Genomic DNA, 18,336 nt, shown 5'->3' with positions numbered 1-18,336 from the left:
TATTGCCATGTGGTCCACAGTTCTCACAAAGTTGTGGGAAACAGGGCCACATAGACAAAGTCTTCCACAACCTATAACATCCCTCCAAAAAGAAAAGACATACATACTGTGAGATTAAGTGACCTTGGAAGTCAGTGGTGCAATGTTAGATCTATCATCCCTTACAGGTGATCCATCATTGAGGCAGTTCATTGTTAAGAAATGCTCCAACAACCAGTTGCCAGACTTTATCTTCTAAGTGAAAGAAGATAGAAAATTGGGGTAATTTTAACTTATGCATATGAACTAAAAGTTTATCTTGACACCAGTTATTGCTTGTTGGTTCATGTGGTTGCCTGTAGGGGACTCCCTGGAGCACCTTGCTTGCTCACTCGCTCACTCAATTGCTCGCTCGCTCACTCTCTCGCTCATGCTAATAAATGAAATTTTTGGAATGATCTCACAATCATGGAAAAAGCCAGATCTTAAATGTATCCAGGTACACGATTCATGTTACCGTCTTTTTCACAAAGAAGAAGAGGCCTTGAATCTTTTCTCTGGAGATATTACAAAAGGTGTGAAGCTTTGGAGTCTGTCTCTTGTGCTCGAGTATGGTATGTGGCTACTCTGTTTCCCATATTCATGTTGCAGTGGTACACTTTTCTGTTTAATTGGAATGTAGCTTCATCAGTAAACATTAAACGTGGAAGAAAACTATCCACCCTTTCCACACCCAGAATGAATTAAAAAAAGACATATTCTTGTTTATCACCACTATGACCACTTGTATCCTGTACAGCATGAAACACAAATGTTACTGCAAAACTTACTGAAGAGATGCTGAAGGAAAGGCTAAACCTTTGCTGGTGTGATGAGCAGATTTCTGTGGACTACGTACAAATCTCTGTTGAGTGTGGTATATGTCTTAAATGAGCATGTCATGGTTACATGTGGATTTCATCTTACATAAACAACTAGTGTCTTGAAACTGTTGTTGCCATTGTTGAATGCTTTGAGCTGTAGGAGTTGCAGTGCTGTACTCTGAACAAAACTCCTTCTGCACTGTTGTATGAATTGCACCTGTTGAAGTAGAGAATACAAAAATACATTTTGTTGCTCTGTTGTTGCCATCTCAATTCTACGCATGTTGGGTAATGAATGAGCAAGTGAGTGAAGTGCTCTAGGGAGTTCCCTACAGGCAACCAAATGAACCATCAACTTATAACTGATGTCAAGATAAATTTTTAGTTTGTATGCATAAGTTAAAATTACCCCAATTTTCTATCTACTTTCACTTAGGAGCTATAGTCTCCTGAAATTTAGTGTATCTATTTGAAGCAACCTTTAATATGGTATGCGAAAGAACTTGCCCCCCTTCTAACACCTGTGTACCGCAAGTCTCTAGAGGAACAGAAGGTTCCAAATGATTGGAAAAGAGCACAGGTAGTCCCAGTCTTCAAGAAGGGTCGTCGAGCAGATGCGCAAAACTATAGACCTATAGACCTATATCTCTGACGTCGATCTGTTGTAGAATTTTAGAACATGTGTTTTGCTCAAGTATCATGTCGTTTTTGGAAACTCAGAATCTACTATGTAGAAATCAACATGGATTCCGGAAACAGCGATTGTGTGAGACCCAACTCGCTTTATTTGTTCATGAGACCCAGAAAATATTAGATACAGGCTCCCAGGTAGATGCTATTTTTCTTGACTTCCGGAAGGCGTTCGATACAGTTCCGCACTGTCGCCTGATAAACAAAGTAAGAGCCTACGGAATATCAGACCAGCTGTGTGGCTGGATTGAAGAGTTTTTAGCAAACAGAACACAGCATGTTGTTATCAACGGAGAGACATCTACAGACATTAAAGTAACGTCTGGCGTGCCACAGGGGAGTGTTATGGGACCATTGCTTTTCACAATATATATATAAATGACCTAGTACATAGTGTCGGAAGTTCCATGCGGCTTTTCGCGGATGATGCTGTAGTATACAGAGAAGTTGCAGTATTAGAAAATTGTAGCGAAATGCAGGAAGATCTGCAGCGGATAGGCACTTGGTGCAGGGAGTGGCAACTGACCCTTAACATTGACAAATGTAATGTATTGCGAATACATAGAAAGAAGGATCCTTTATTGTATGATTATATGATAGCGGAACAAACACTGGTAGCAGTTACTTCTGTAAAATATCTGGGAGTATGCGTGCGGAATGATTTGAAGTGGAATGATCATATAAAATTAATTGTTGGTAAGGCGGGTACCAGGTTGAGATTCATTGGGAGAGTCCTTAGAAAATGTAGTCCATCAACAAAGGAGGTGGCTTACAAAACACTCGTTCGACCTATACTTGAGTATTGCTCATCAGTGTGGGATCCGTACCAGATCGGGTTGACAGAGGAGATAGAGAAGATCCAAAGAAGAGCGGCGCGTTTCGTCACAGGGTTATTTGGTAACCGTGATAGCGTTACGGAGATGTTTAACAAACTCAAGTGGCAGACTCTGCAAGAGAGGCGCTCTGCATCGCGGTGTAGCTTGCTCGCCAGGTTTCGAGAGGGTGCGTTTCTGGATGAGGTATCGAATATATTGCTTCCCCCTACTTATACCTCCCGAGGAGATCACGAATGTAAAATTAGAGAGATTAGAGCGCGCACAGAGGCTTTCAGACAGTCGTTCTTCCCGCGAACCATACGCGACTGGAACAGGAAAGGGAGGTAATGACAGTGGCACGTAAAGTGCCCTCCGCCACACACCGTTGGGTGGCTTGCGGAGTATAAATGTAAATGTAAGTGTAAAGAAATGTGTGGATTGCACAGAAGTGTGCAATAAGGATAATATATGGTGTTTACACTATAACCACTTGTAGATTGCTATTTAAACAGTTGTGTATCCTGACAACCATCTCGCAGCACATCTACTTCCTTATGAAGTTCATTATCAACAATTAGTCACAACATTTGTAAACATATACTAGAAGAAGTAACTGCTCCGTTACACAGTAACAGAGAAGTAACAGTAACTGCTCAGGCTTAGTGTGACAAGAGAAGCCTTTTTGTGTGTATCTTTTGTATGTATGTAGATCATTGTATGTGGAAAAGAAAAAATTAAACATAGCTTACAGTTAATGTAAAAGACAATTGTGTAAGTGGCCATATTTTTCACTGAGGAAGTCCATTACAGTTGTAAATTAACTGGCATTTTCCACCCCATAGTAATACATCTCAGTTACAAGCCATGGGACCTGTAAATAACAAACAACAGATTTAATGTGACTGGACTTGAAATATTACCAGTAGGATTCAACAGAGGTTATGTGAAAGACCTTTCTCCTCTTTTAGTTGACAGACATAGAAAAAACTTCTACTTACCCAGTGATTGCAAATGTAACTGTAAACAAAATGTAATATTTCTCACTATTGTTTCTGCCATATTCTCTGATAGTGTCTTTTTTTTCTCCTTCTGAGCTCTGACTCAGCTGCCCACTCTGATTCTTACAAGTTTTCAGATTTTGTTTGTTTCACGTATTTCAATATTGGCTTGAATTTGCCCCATCTTTCTGTGACTTTCGCGTGACATTCTGGATTACTTTCGTATTCAAAGTATATGTCTCATTTTCCTTTCTTTTGGTAGGTGATGGAACGTGGGTATCTTCTATTTTAAGTATCAGTTGACCCATGTCTCATACGTACCATCCTTCGATAGATTCTGGGACTAGATATCCACTGTCTTTTTGTGTTATATGAATGCGATCATGAACTTAGTTTCTACACATTTTTCCTCTTGAGCCTCCATGATCAGTTTACAGTGTAGTAACATATCACCTGTTCAGAGACCATTTGATACGACACTGTGATGAATATTTTTATTTTGTTGTTAGGTTATTATAAGTTTTTTTGCATAGGAAGTTTACTGAATACTTACTGATTGGAAAGAAACACTTTTTAGGAAGAAAATGTGCCAGAGGTTGTCCAGATCTCTTCCAAAGACCATATTGAATATGTATTACAATTTGTGGAAAAACTTGGCATTTTTATCATCATCGAGTACATTAATTAAACCTGTTACAAAACTGCATAACAGTCAATAACGGGTTATGAAACGAATTTTGTGTGTGAAGTGGAACTTATGGCTAAATCAAAATCTTGCACAATTATGCTTAAAATTTATTAGCAATGATATTCATTGGTCATGCCTAGACTGTTTACAGGATGAAACTGGCTTCCACTATGAGCTCACAGGAAGAAGTTATTAAAGTAGTACATATTGATTTGACACTTTAAAAGTAGTATTACCAGTGCATAAGCAAGAAAATTGTGACCTGAAATGCAGAAGAAAATTTTTTTGCGAGCTAGTGGAGCTGATAGACAAAAGTAATGTCAAAAACAAGCTGGATGGTACATCTGTTTGCTCAGTGAGTCAGTTTCACCTTTGGAAGAAGCTCCCATGGAGATCTCAAAAACTGAAAAAAAATGTAAGTGGAGAAGTGAAAAGCAGAATGAAAAAAATAATTCTGTGTTATAAGTGATTCGCTGCCCAAAAATATGGTGACACCACATTCCACAGTGGATGTCTTCCTAAGAATCAGGATCCATCAGGTGAACAAACATTTCAGAAACCTACACAATTCACAGGATGGTTCAGCAGAAGCATCTCGAAAGAATTACTGTAGAGTCTTCATCCACATAGGTAAAAATTCTCATAGAAGCAGCACTGAAGAGGAAATTGTTAGTGAAACAAAAATGTAATTCACTCTACCAGTAACCTCTGCAAAGCATATAGAATTTTAGTGAGCAGTATTGTCCACAGAAAATCTTTCAGTGACATATATGGAGGGAATAAACCACAGTACAAACTAAAACTGTAACACTCTAGGGGTTCTGTTTATGGGTTGAAATAAGTGCTAAAGGAATAAATGATTTGGTAAAAGTGGTTTACATTTAAATAGGTTAGGGTCCAAAATTCTTAGCAAAATGTTCACTGATACATATAAAATTCTAAATAATAGGGGAAACTTATAAGGAAGGATGGAGATGACACAAAGTGCGGTAACAAAAATGGCAAGACTGAAACACTACTAAAAAAGAGTATAACTGAAACCATTAATAGGAAAGAATGCCCTTAAGTACTGCAATGGAATATTAATGAACTAAGTACTGAATTTTTTTTTAAACAAGAGTAATGAAGTTAATAAATTACAAATTATTCTTTCTGAACGTAAAAATGTAAAAGTTATTTGCCTTAATGAACATTGGCTTACAGATGATAATATTAAAATCTTTAATAAAACTGAAACTTTCAAATAGCCAATGGCTTTTGAAGAGAAGAGAAATCAGTTGTAGACGCTTGCGTACTTATTCATTCTGATATAAAATATGAAATAAGAAATTATTTTAATTATTTGAATCAAGATCGTATATTTGAGAGCTGCTGTGTTGAGTAAAGGGATGTAAATGTCATACTAATTTCTACTTACAGAGTACTAGAGAAAGCTACAACTGAAGTTTTTATGATCAAATTTCAGTGCCTGTTTGAAAATCTCAATAAAGAAAAAAAGGAAAAAAATAATTGTAATAGCTTCAATATTAATATCAAAGTTGAAAGCAGTGAGGTGTCCGTATTCACTGATGTAATAAAAATCTTTGGCTTCAAAGTAAACTTAATGCAAGCCATGAGAGAAATGCACAGTCACTGACCTCTATTGATAATATTTTAACAAATTTGGTTTGAAGATGTTTATAAATTTTGCTTGGATTCAAATATATTGGAAAACACTTATTGTTCACTAAACTACCATTATTCATTAAACTACCAAAAATTAGCAAAGAAATTTCATGTTACAAATCCAATGCAAGAAAGAACTTCAATAAAAAAAACCAGCAATATTTAATAATAAGAGAGACTGAATGGACTTTTGACAGTTGTATTTCAAGCAGTAGTAACTTTGACAAATTTGTAAGTAGCTCTCTTGAAATGTTTCATAAAACTTTCCCAGTTTTCCAGTGACTGGTAAACTTAAATGGATAAATCAATGTACAAAAATTTCTAGTGCCTAGAAGAGGCACTGAAATTTAATTAATTACTGAGTATGTTAGACATTATGATGCTACATTTAAAAAAGGTTATGAAAGTAGCCAAATGAATACAAGTTCATTTTAAAACGTAAGTCAAAGCTAGTGTGGTCCATTACCAAATAAGAGTTAGAGTTAGTAGTCCTGAAATATCTAGGATTAAAGTAGATAAAAGCTTTACTATAAACACAGCTTCAAATGTCAGTGTGTAAGAATTTTTCATCAATGTGTCAGATGTTGACATAGCTGGATATTAGAGTAACATAAATCCCTTTGGACTCCACGAAGAATCTGAGTATATCAGAGCTTTGAAATAAGTCTCAAAAAGGATGTGGAAAATGGTATATTGTCATTAACAAGTAAAAACTCTGCTGGATGGGATGGGATAACCACAAAGTTGTGTATCTCATAGTAGCATCTCTTTCACTTAAATAATCAACCAATGTTTCAAACAAGGATGCTTTCCTAATGTGTTAAAGTATGCTAAAGCCAAACTTGTGTTCAAGATAGTGTTGAGAGAAAACATGAGAAATTATCACCCTGTTTCTATTGCAAACCTTTCAAATTGTTAGAGAAAGTAACTGCATAACAATCAACTTATGAAAGAAGTTGACATGATCAAATTCCTTGGACTAAATGTGGACAAGAACTTAAGCTGAAATATACATATTGAATTCCTATCAAATAAATTGAACAGTTTTGAATTTGAAATGCAAGTACTAACAACTTCTACTTATGTCACTACACAAAAAGTAGCATATCATAGTTATTTTGAATCAGTAATTCAGTATGGTATAATTTTCTAGGGAAGTTCAAATACTATATCTCGAATGCTGAAAATGCAGAGGAATAGTGTCAGATAATTCGTACTGAATAGCAAAAAGAATCTTGTAACCTGTTATTGTGGAAACTGCAATTTCTAACTGCTCCCTCCATATACATTTATGAGTTATAACCTTCTTCCATGGCAGACAAAAATTACTTGAGGTGTATCAGTTTAACCACACATACAACACGAGACACACAAAGAATTTTATGTTACCTGCACACAAATTGAAATTGAATGCATGGACTTCACAGTACATGGGGATGACAGTATGTAATGAATTAATGGGCAAAAAGTATTTCATATGAAGCCAGAGATTCTATGAATAGGCTACAACAAATTCTGTGGGAGAAATGTTCATGGAGGATGAAATGATAATTTGAGCAATTGCTAACTTAGTATTACATTTTATTATGTATGTAACAAATCGTATTATTATTAGGAGGCTATTATTAACATGAGTTGTTCTACGTTTGTGGTGAAGCTTTACCGCAATGTTTGATATTCTCCTATACCTGAATCAAATGATTTAGATTATGTAATGTATGAGACTAATAAATGACAGTTCACAAAGAAAAGATAAATGGCAAATTTTTCTCTGGTTTTTCAAGTGCACAAGTTCATTTACATGAAGTTTCTACTTTTTGTAACAACATTCAAACACATTTTTCATTGACATAAAAAAGATAGTCCAGGAATGGAAAAAACATATTTTTAGCATTAGTTTTGTGAACTCTGAAAATATAAAATAATTTGTCATGTATCTGCATAAAGTATGTAATCAGTGATTAGGCAATGGTCCTTCTTATAATGTTGTTTGGATATATTATATTGTTTACTGTAGAGAATTTTGTGTGCTGTCCTGAGTTATTTCAGAAGATATAACTCAAAATTTAATAAATTTTTCAAGATGCATATGTTTTCAAAATGTTTCTGTGATCATAAATGTTTTTAATTTATCTGTTTGGTACGTAAACCAAGATGAATCAAATATTCATAATATTCCAGGTGGTGTATGTAAAACTGCAGCTGTTGCAATGGTTGGAAATGACTGCGGGCGGGCAGATGGTCATATAAAGGGTGTTATCAGATTTCTACAACTTGACAATGATACTTGTGTAATTGATGGTACTATAGATGGATTGGAACCAGGAAAACATGGCATTCATGTATATGAATGTGGTGATATTTCTGATGGTTGTGAAAGGTAATTTTTAATCTGTCACTGTTAAAAAAAAAGGAAAAGATAATGCACAATTGTATGGATGTGAAAATGAATTTGCTTGTATCTGTTAGTCCGGATTATTGTGCAGTTAATATTTATGTATGTCGTGTGTGAAGCTGTGTAGCAGTACATTGTTCAGTGAACTTAATTGTTAAGGTACTGTCGAAATCAGATAGATATTGTATTCTCTCTCTCTCTCTCTCTCTCTCTCTCTCTCTCTCTCTCTCTCTCTCTCTCACACACACACACACACACACACACACACACACACACACACAGACAGAGCTGGAAAAAGCCAGGCTCGTAAGTAACGATACTATTGTAACATCAGCATTCCCACCAATCAACTTTTAATCCGCTTCCACATGAAGGATTATGCTAATGCTGAATGACATAGTAATCAGTACAAACTCATGAAACAAAGGAGTACATTAAGGCACAGTCTAGCAGTGAAGTACACATTTGTCGCATAAATGGTGGCACTTGCTGCGCCATCTGTGCTGATGTGAGGTGGTCTCTTTAGGCCAGCTGTGGATGTGTGCACTGTTTAATTATACATGTTCACTGTATGGGATTATAATACTCCTTCCCCCTTCGGGAAAGGTGTTCTCCAAGGAGGTGTCCATGCCTTCCTCGAAAGGGGATGACTTCTGGATAATACAGTCTGAAATGGCGCAGGTGTGGCATCCACTCTCCTGCGAGAGACCATAAGGGAGTACCAATGATGGAGACACATGTCCACATCCTGGCAGGCACTTGGCAATGGAAGCAGCAGAGAAGACAAAGGCGACGGTGGCGGTGACAGGCTGCGTAGACAGAGGTGGCCTGGTGCTAACTATTCCGCCTGGTAGCAATGGCATCCAGAACACAGACAGTGCAGGAGTCAGAGGGGGGGTATGGACCATGCTAGGGGACCAGCGTGGATGGTGGAGGTAGACCCAGAAGTGGCAGGGTCTCTGGTGCTTGGTTGGACATGTGTGGGGGTGACTGGTCATAGTGTTGTGGCACCAAGCCGTCGGAGGTGCGCACGAGGCAGAGGCAGCAGCCTCAGAACTGATGGATGATTGCTGTTATCCACTTAAAGCATCGGCTAAACCTGCGGGCCCAGACGGCGGAGGCAGGTGGAACTGCTGTGAGGCAGTTGCTGGTGGATGGCCGGGCATCAGTCGAAGCAGGTGAAGGAGTGGCAGTGGTGGCGATATAAAGCAGTTGTGCTGGGTTATGATTGACAGGTGGAGGGATCCTATATGAGGTTCAAGGATCCATTGAGGGCTTCCTTGGGAGAAGAGAGTGTGATGTCTTTTTTTGTCTGAGTTTTGAATGTAATGACCAACCACTTCACCCTACCATTGGACTGATAATGAAATGGAGCAGATGCAACACGTCAGATGTCACTCTGTACAAAAATCTTTGAAATCCTGAGACACAAATTGTGGGTGTCTGTCAACAGCATATTCAGTGATCCTTACAAGGAGAAAATAATTGCGAGGGCCATGACCATACCTGCTGTGGCTGAGTATGGGAAAGGAACCACATAAGGAAACTTTGAGAAAACATCAACTACTACAAGTCGAAAGGAGTTTAGGAAGCAACCCGCAAAACCAGCGTGAATATGCTTCCAGAGATGCTGGGGGGGGGGGGGGGGGGGGGTGAGAGACAAGGAAAGAGACACCTGTAGTGCTGCTTGATGGGTGGTGCACTTCAGGCAAGCGGACACAACATGCATGATCTCATTGTCAATATCTGGCCAAAGCACACGATTGTGGGCCAAAAATTTTGTACGAGGAACACCCCAATGGTCCAGGTGGAGAAGGCGCATGAAGTCCCACTGCAATGCAGACAGGATCACTACCCTGGGCACTGACTCTTCAGTAGCTAATAGTAACACACCATCGAGAATGGAGAGCATAATAATTGCACAAGGGATCTGATGCCTGGCCCAGTGGCGTATCCGGTCAGCCATGGTGGACAAATAGAACAACCTGACATAAAACAGGATCGACCATGACAGCCGCCAAAATCTGAGAACTGGTAACGGGGAAACCATCCACGATGTTTTGGGCTTCAACGTATAAATGGAAACACAACAGTTCATCCTGATCAAGTTCTGGATTGGGGGCCAATCAGCAACTGAAAAACAGCATCAGCATTACTGTGTTGTGCTGTGAGGTGGAAATGAATCTTGTAGTTATAGTGTGACAGAAACAGAACCTAGCGTTGCTGGAAAAGGGCTGCTTTGTCTGGAAGAGATGCTGAAGGATGAAAAAGAGAAACCAGAGATTTATGATCAGTACTCAAATGAAATTTAAAACCATATAGGAAAACAAGAGATGTTTTTAGTGCATACACAATAACAAGTGCTTCTTTTTCTATCTGTGAGTAGCACTGTGGTGCCTAATTCAGAGTTTGGAAGCATATGCAATTGCGTGCTCAGAACTGTCCGTGTATTTGTGTGCAAGAACAGCCCCACAGCCACACTGGTGTCTGTGGCCAAAACAAGATCTTGGAATGGTTGGAAGGTAACCATGTAAAGTACCAAGTGTAATTTTGACTTCAACAGGGTAAAAGCAAGCTCACAGATGGGTAACCAGTGAAAAGGAACACATTTATGTAAGAGAGCACGAAGGGACTGAGTCACTGTGGCTGCGTCAGAAATAAATTTATGGTAGTACGCAATCTTTCTGAGAAAGACCTGCAACTCTTTGACAGTGATAGGAATGGCAAAGTGGAAATGGCATAGATATGCTGGCTTTAAAGGCTTGACACCTGCACGTGAGATTTCAGAACCTAGATAGATGATAGGCAGCTGAAAAAATTGCTGTTTGTCTAAGTTAAAATGTAACTTGGCAGCCTGCACCACTGTGAACGAGGCACAAAGATTTGTCAAGTGTTCATCTGATGGGCAACCAGAGACCACAATATGATCCAGGTAGTTAATATGTCTCGCCACGGAGACCGTGAGCTGCTCCAAAAATAATTGGAAAATAGCAGAAATGCTAGCTACGCTGAGTGATAGGCACCAGTATTGGTATAACCCAAAGGGGGTATTCAGTATGGGGATGCATTTGGAACCATCATCCAGAGGCAGTTGCAAGTAGGCTTCTGACAAGTCTATTTTGGAAAAATATTAACTCCAGGAAAGCTGTGCTAAGAGTTCATCTTGATGGGGTAAGGGATAGGTATCAATAATAGGCTGTGAATTTACTGATGTTTTAAAATCACCAGAGCTGAAGCTGACAGTCAGGTTTTGCAAAAATTACCACTGGAGTAGACCATTCATTAGCGGAGACAGGTGTGACAACACTGAAGGATGTAAGTTGATAGAGTTCTGACATGACTTGCTCCCGTAAAGCCATTGAGTTTGAGCGGGCACGAGAAAAACAGGAGCGTGCTGTCAGTTTCATTGTGGTGTGAGCCTTGTAATTGATAGCACATCCAAAACATTCTCAAAACAGTGAGGAAAATTCCAAGCAAAGTGTGTCCAGTTCTTAGTACAGAACTTGATCTGATAGCAGATGCACTTTGTCAGAAATAGAGAATCCAGAAGTTTTGAAGGCATCTAACTGAAATACGTTTCCTCTGTTGGCATCATCCACTAGCATGAAGGTCAAAGGCTGAACAGCTGCTTTATACACTATGGGAATAGAAAACTGTCCCAATGTGGGTATTTGTTGTTTGTTGTAACTCCCCAACCAACAAGAGACAGGGGATGACCCCGGTGATCCCAAGATCGACATAGGTTTGGGAATTTATCAAAGTCACCGCCGCACCCAGGTCTACTTGCATGTTTAACGTCATGTCCATAACACATACTTCAATGTACAGTTTGTTTGGGGCTTCTGTCGCGTGTGAAAAACTGTTCACATCCACATTCATGTTTGATGGAGGAGGTGGAGAGCTACTCATGGAAGCAATATGTCCCTTTCTTTTACAGTAGTCTCATACAGCCAAACATTTTGATACACAGCCTGCTCGTGTTGAACCAAACATTTAGGGCATGACGGGAGAGGAGCACGCGTCCACAGTTGTGATGCTGACTGTTGTTGCTGTTTAACATGGCACTGCACCAAGCATTGTGGAGAGCACGATTGCACCACCATGACATCATCTTCCCCCTGTGAGCTAACTGACAGTGGCTGAGGAGGAGAAGCAATGGCAGCTACTTCAGACCAAGCGTCTGTCTGTCTTTCTGCTGCCCTATACACTTCAAAAGACTAGACAATGTTCAAAACTTCTGCGAGAGAGGGATTTTCACATTGTAAAGCACATTCATGAACTTACCTGCCAGTCAGGGCCCAAGTGTGAGATAGCATATGAGTCCCAATGAGTTTTAGTAACAAACTGGCAACTATGGCCAAGCCCATGAAGTTTCGCTGCTCGAGCTCTGTATGACTGTTTCAGCCGCTTTTGACAACAGTAGAACTCGTGTGATCAGCAATAACAGTGATGAGTGATGAGCAGAGAGCAAAAGAGAGGCTGGTAGGTTCCTGAAGAGGACCTAGCTGACACAAGGAGAAATCCATGACAGAAAGAAAGCCTTACACATGTTGAGGTTGGTGACAACAAAAGCTTGGAAATGTTGCTGAAGGTGTTTTTTGTATGCATCCCAATCTTCTGCAGATTCATCATATGAAGGAAACTGTGGAGGTTGCATCAACAGTATTGAATATTGGCGTGTCAGTGATGCTGCCAAATTGTTTCATACCATGGAGAGAGAGCCTGCTGTTGATTGGTGAGAGCTTGCTGCTGTTCAGCAAGGGCTTGAAGAATTTCTTCCACTGACATACTGGCCATAGTGAATTGCAAAACAAAATGTGCAGAGTAGAATACCGCACTTGTCAACAAAAATATTGTAATGTTGCACAAACACAATATCAGAATGTCCACCAACCAACTTTTAATCTGCTTCTACCTGAAGGAGTACACTAAGACACTGAATGACATATTAACTAGTACAAACACACGAAACCAAGGAGTACTTTTAAGGCACAGTCTAGCAGTGAAGTATATATTTGTGACATAAACATTGGAGTGTCTGAGGGCCCGGTGCGCTGGCTTGTATAAGACTGTTTCGCACACGGCGTGGCGCTTGCTGCGCTGTCTGTGCTGATGTGAGGCGGCCTCTTTAGACTGCCTGTGGAGGTGCACGGTGTTTAATTTTGCATGCTCACTTTGTAGGATTACAACAGATAGAATTTAAAAGTTTAAAACCCTGCTTTCAGGAAATTGAGTGTGAGCCTATTTATTTAGAACTTGATGAGAGACTCCAAAGACCTTGTTAAGGAGCTATTACTCCAGACATCAAATTATCCTGTAAAAGGAAGAGTTACATTGAATCCAGATCTTCAAATAACCCTGCAAAAGTGAACTTCTGCAACATTTTAAACAAAGTAGTAGAAAATGTAGGAACTTGTACCTGCTGATCAGAATTAAAAATTCAGATAGTAAAATCAAAATTAGTGAAAAACAAGAGTGTGCCAAAATCTTCAATATTTGCCATTCCTTCAAAGTAAATATTTTTGCTCATATGTCTAGTTTAGAGAAAAAGAATTGTATTCTCTATTAAAATAACTCAGCAGCCCATTTGTGTACCATTAGACATAAAATGGAAAAATTTTACACTTATTTCTTACTGAGCTTCAAATCTTGAGGAATGGTGACTCCCATTTCAAAATTAAGCTATCTGGGACTGCTTTATAAACACTAATAAATTTGTGATGAAGTGCTTACCAAGTAAATGGATGCTTAAACAGTCTTATGAGTGTAAAATGTTAATACAAGTAGTTCTAATTTTCTGTCTTCCATACAGATACAATTTGAAATTACCTGACTGTAAAACTAGCCATTGTGGAGATACATTTCCACAGTATACAGAGTAATTTTTTGGCTAAATGATAATTTTTACGGAGCTGAATAAAAGGAAAGCATTTGATTGGCTTGATTAATGCCTGGCATGCCATTATTGTAGTCTTTGTGTTAGTTTTCAAGAATTTTCTTGCTGTTTTGATTACAAACTTTAACATATTCAGCACAGTGTGCATGAAAAATGCAGAGAACTTCCCTTTTGTCCCTCCAGCTGCTAACAACTAAAATTTCCTTTCTATGCCAAACCACCTGACTTTCCTGCAGTTTCAGAGTAACTAAATTTTGTGTGTTATTTGTTATGTTGTTGCGCAATGTTCCATTAACATTGGTTTTTTGAAAGCAGACAAGTTTTGTCAGAGCTACAGAATTATAAATTTGTTATATACAGCAGCATGTATCCTTAACTCAAACCATCAAACCACAAAACTTCTGACTCGTCAGTGCAGAGGTTTTTATCTGGAATTTAACTATTGCTAATAGTGCCATTGGAATGATCCACAACTGGTCTAATTTAATTCTCAATCTTTAGATTGCAGTGAATCATCTGAGAAGTGAAAATATCTGTGTCACAACTGGAATCTACTCGTGTTTGTGGCAGATTGCCAGAACGTGACAATTTAAAAAAGAATTGTACTTCGGTAATATTTGGTTTATGGGAAACAAAATCTCTCTTGCAACAACAGTCAGAGAATCACTTTTCTTTCAACATCATCTATTGTGCTCCATATTGAGAGTGTAGTCATTATACTCCTCGCACATTTTTCTGTTTCCTGGCTTGTGTGTGCTATCGTCTGCATCTGAATTCACAGTAGAATGCTCACTTCAAGGTGACTGATAAATGCTTATGCCTTCTTATACCTTTTGAGAATTTTCCCATGAACCCTTCCCACTCTAATTCATTGATGTTCTACATCAGTGAGCATTACTAGTCTCTTTATTAAGAAACAGGGTATATTTCTGGCTCAATGTTATGTAAAACTCAACACCTATTTCTTTCAGGCACTGTTTATAATATATATGTTTTACAGATTTTTTGTTGATATTGGTTAACACAGCACACTTTCTAAATAAATTAGAAGTATTTTGAATATTTGTGAACCTGCTTAGGGTTATTAAAAAATATCACAAAGAAATTTATGCAATTTTTTTTTTTTCCAAAATGCTTCCTCAAATTGAGGTACCATTTAACCCAATGTTATACATTAGAAGGAGACCAAATTTTTACCAGATATACATGACATGATGGCTGGGGTACCATCATCATCATCATCATCATCAGCCAATTCAATCATTAGATGATGTGGCCTCTTCGAGTCGTGGATTCAGGTAGGCTTTCAGCAGTCTTCTCCAAGTGGGACGGTCTTGGGCAGTTCTCTGCCAGGTGTTACCAGCGATCTTCTTGATGTCTTTGTCCCATCTGTCTGGTGGTCTTCCTCTAGGCCTCCGGTGCTCTCTCGGACTCCACTCCAGTACTAGCTTCGTCCACCTGTTGTCTTTTCTTCTTGCGACGTGGCCAGCCCACTGCCATTTCAAGGAACCTACTCTCTCTAAGATGTCATTAACCCTCGTCACAGACCGGATGTCATCTGCCCATTTCCTGTTCTTTCTTGTATAGCCCAGCATTGACCTCTCCGTGGCTCTCTGTGCTGTCCTAAGTTTCCCTTTTGTGAATGAGTTCAGTGTCCATGTCTCGCATCCGTACGTCATCACAGGAAGAATGCATTGATCAAATACTGCTTTCTTCAGATTTACTGGCATTTTTGATCTGAATACTTTTGAATTCTTCCCAAATGCTTGCCAACCAAGCTTGATGCGTCGATAGATTTCTGGTCTTATGTCTCCCTTCATATTTATAATCTGGCCAAGGTAGACATATTCACTGACCTCTTCTAGTAGACTGTCCTTGACTTTCACATCTCCAGCTGGGACCCATTTGTTGGATATTACTTTTGTTTTGGAAAGGTTCAAGTTCAAGCCAACCAGCTGACATTCCGATGCAAGATCTGTAACTAAGTTTTGGAGCTCTGCGAAGTCCTTGGCCAGTAAGGCAATATCATCAGCAAATCACAAGTTGGTAAGCCTTCTTCCATTAATTCTGATTCCCTTACCTTCCCAGCTCAGCTTTGACATAGCCATTTCCAATACAGCAGAGAACAGTTTTGGGGAGATGGGATCGCCTTGCTTGACACCCCTCATGATGCGGAATTCTTGAGTTGATTCGCCGATGTTAACATAAGCTGAAGAATTCTCGTAGATTTTCCTGAGCACTTCAATGTATGCTGCTCCCACTCCTTGCTCACTCCAAGCTTGGAGGACAGCTACATGGCTAACGGAGTCAAATGCCTTTTCAAAGTCAACAAAGGCAATGCAGAGAGGCAGTTGGTATTCATTCGCTCTGCTTATCACTTCACTAACGGTCAGAATGTGGTCAATAGTGCTAAAATTGCTTCAGAATCCAGCTTGTTCTATAGGTTGGGCTAAGTCTAGGGTGGAACTAATTCGATTTAACAAGATCTTTGTAAAAATTTTGTACAAAATTGAGAGCAAGCTGATAGGACGGTAGTTTTTAATATTGTGAATACTTCCTTTCTTGTGTATCAAAATAATCTTAGCCTTGTTCCACGATAGTGGGATTGAAGCATAGTGCAGGCAGGAAGTAAAAACTTTTGCCAAGTGATTTATTGTTACCTCTCCTGCCAGTTTGAGGATGTCAACGCTGAGCTCATCATCACCCGGCACTGTTCTCTTCTTCATGCTATCTAGAGCACACTTGACTTCCGATGGGAGTATATCTGGAACACTAGGTATATCATTTAAATTAGATACACTCAAATTTTCCCCTGTATTGCTATACAAATTGCTATAAAAGTCTCTGATGAACTTCAAAACAGCCTCCTTTTCAGTGATTCGACTGTCATTTCCATCGAGTGCGATAATCTGCTTTTTACCAATTGTGAGTTTGCGTTTGGCTGACTTTAAACTTGTCTTGTTCTCCAAGCTTGCTCGTAAGGTGTCTTCAGTGAATTTCTGTATGTCAGTTTTCATTTCTCTTCGCACTGCCTTACATAGTTCGGAGTACGCCACCATATCACGATCGGTTTGGATTTTCATTTCTCTCCTCTGTTGTAAAAGGGTTTCAGTTTTGGCACTGAATTTCTTTGGTTGTTTATTTTTTTTGGCATAGGCCAGACCTATTTAATTCTACCTATTATGTATATTACAAGGATAAAAAATATCAAATCTTACATTTCAATTTTTATAATTTTTTTCCTAATAAAAATGTTATTTTTTCTGTAATTTAGTTGATTTGCAATAAAGCTTAGGTCTACTACATAAGTATGGAGGGTTGAAAGTTACAGAAAAAATTAGAACAATGATTTGTAAACTTCAGGAAATATTTGTACCTGAATTCTGAAAAATACAACTTGTAGGAAATTGCAAATGAAGATATGAGTCCAATTAAACTGTGCCTCAGAACATTCCTGCAGCATTTCGTCATCTTCAAACTTCCTCTTGGCATTCCTTTTAGCACTTCTTGCTTCTTTGGTAACTTGAAGAGTGAATCTTTCAGCCTCATGCACCTGTTGTAGCAATTGATCTTTCATATTAGAGCCACATTTTATGCATAAATTTCTCATGACTTCCAACCTTCCTATCACTCCATCATTGAAACATATCGCTGCATCTAGTACACCAACTTGTAATGTACTTAGTCCAACAAAAATGTTCTTGGGCAATCTTTCCTGTATGCAATGGTTCAAACTTTCATTTGTATTCCAAGTGCCCCCATGAAGACATTTACTAAGCAAAACAGGGTCACTCAGGTCTCTAAAAATTGAATTTATTTTATTTATAGCTGGCTCAGGAGGAGAATGCTTATGATGGTATATTTGACAACTTTCTTTTGGTTTTTGGTAACCACTCCAAGACTCTGCTTCATTAGGGCAATGTCCATGAACCGGGTGGTCATCTGTGGACAACTTAGGAAAGTAGGTGGCCCATACAGCTTTTCTCATTGCTGTAACATCATTCAGAGGTGCAATTTGTCTAATGGCCATTCCATAATAACTGTGAAGAAGGTCTATTTCTGTCAATCTGCCTCAGCCAGACAGAGATTTTCCATCAGATAACAACTTTCCTTTCATTTTTCTTCGTAGCTTCCTCAGTCTAGCACCCATCCTCTTTTGCACATGTCCACAACACTCCAGTTTTGTTACTAAGGTATCTCCATAAACATTGAACTCATTAATTTTATTGAAAGCCTTAGAGTCTTCATCGCCTAGGTACTTTGTATATCTAATGTTATAAATGGGCACTGACCTGTGAAATATTTGTAGAGCTCCATCACACTCCATACTTTCGCTGTAACCATCAT

The 18,336-nt window shown here is 38.9% G+C and overlaps 1 protein-coding gene across 2 annotated transcripts in view; it reads left to right on the top strand.

Moving 5' to 3' along the window:
* LOC126184563 (copper chaperone for superoxide dismutase) overlaps positions 1-18,336 on the top strand; it is a 113,645-nt gene that overhangs the window by 38,188 nt on the left and 57,121 nt on the right. For both annotated transcript variants that reach the window (XM_049926991.1, XM_049926992.1), the window contains exon 3: positions 7,880-8,078. In XM_049926991.1, coding sequence (XP_049782948.1) covers positions 7,880-8,078 — 199 coding nt within the window. The remainder of the gene's footprint in view (positions 1-7,879; positions 8,079-18,336) is intronic.

This window comes from Schistocerca cancellata, chromosome 4, assembly GCF_023864275.1.
Source record: "Schistocerca cancellata isolate TAMUIC-IGC-003103 chromosome 4, iqSchCanc2.1, whole genome shotgun sequence".
NCBI lineage: Eukaryota > Metazoa > Arthropoda > Insecta > Orthoptera > Acrididae > Schistocerca > Schistocerca cancellata.
Note: the sequence above shows the minus strand (reverse complement) of the source record. Positions and strands in the feature narration are given on the sequence as shown.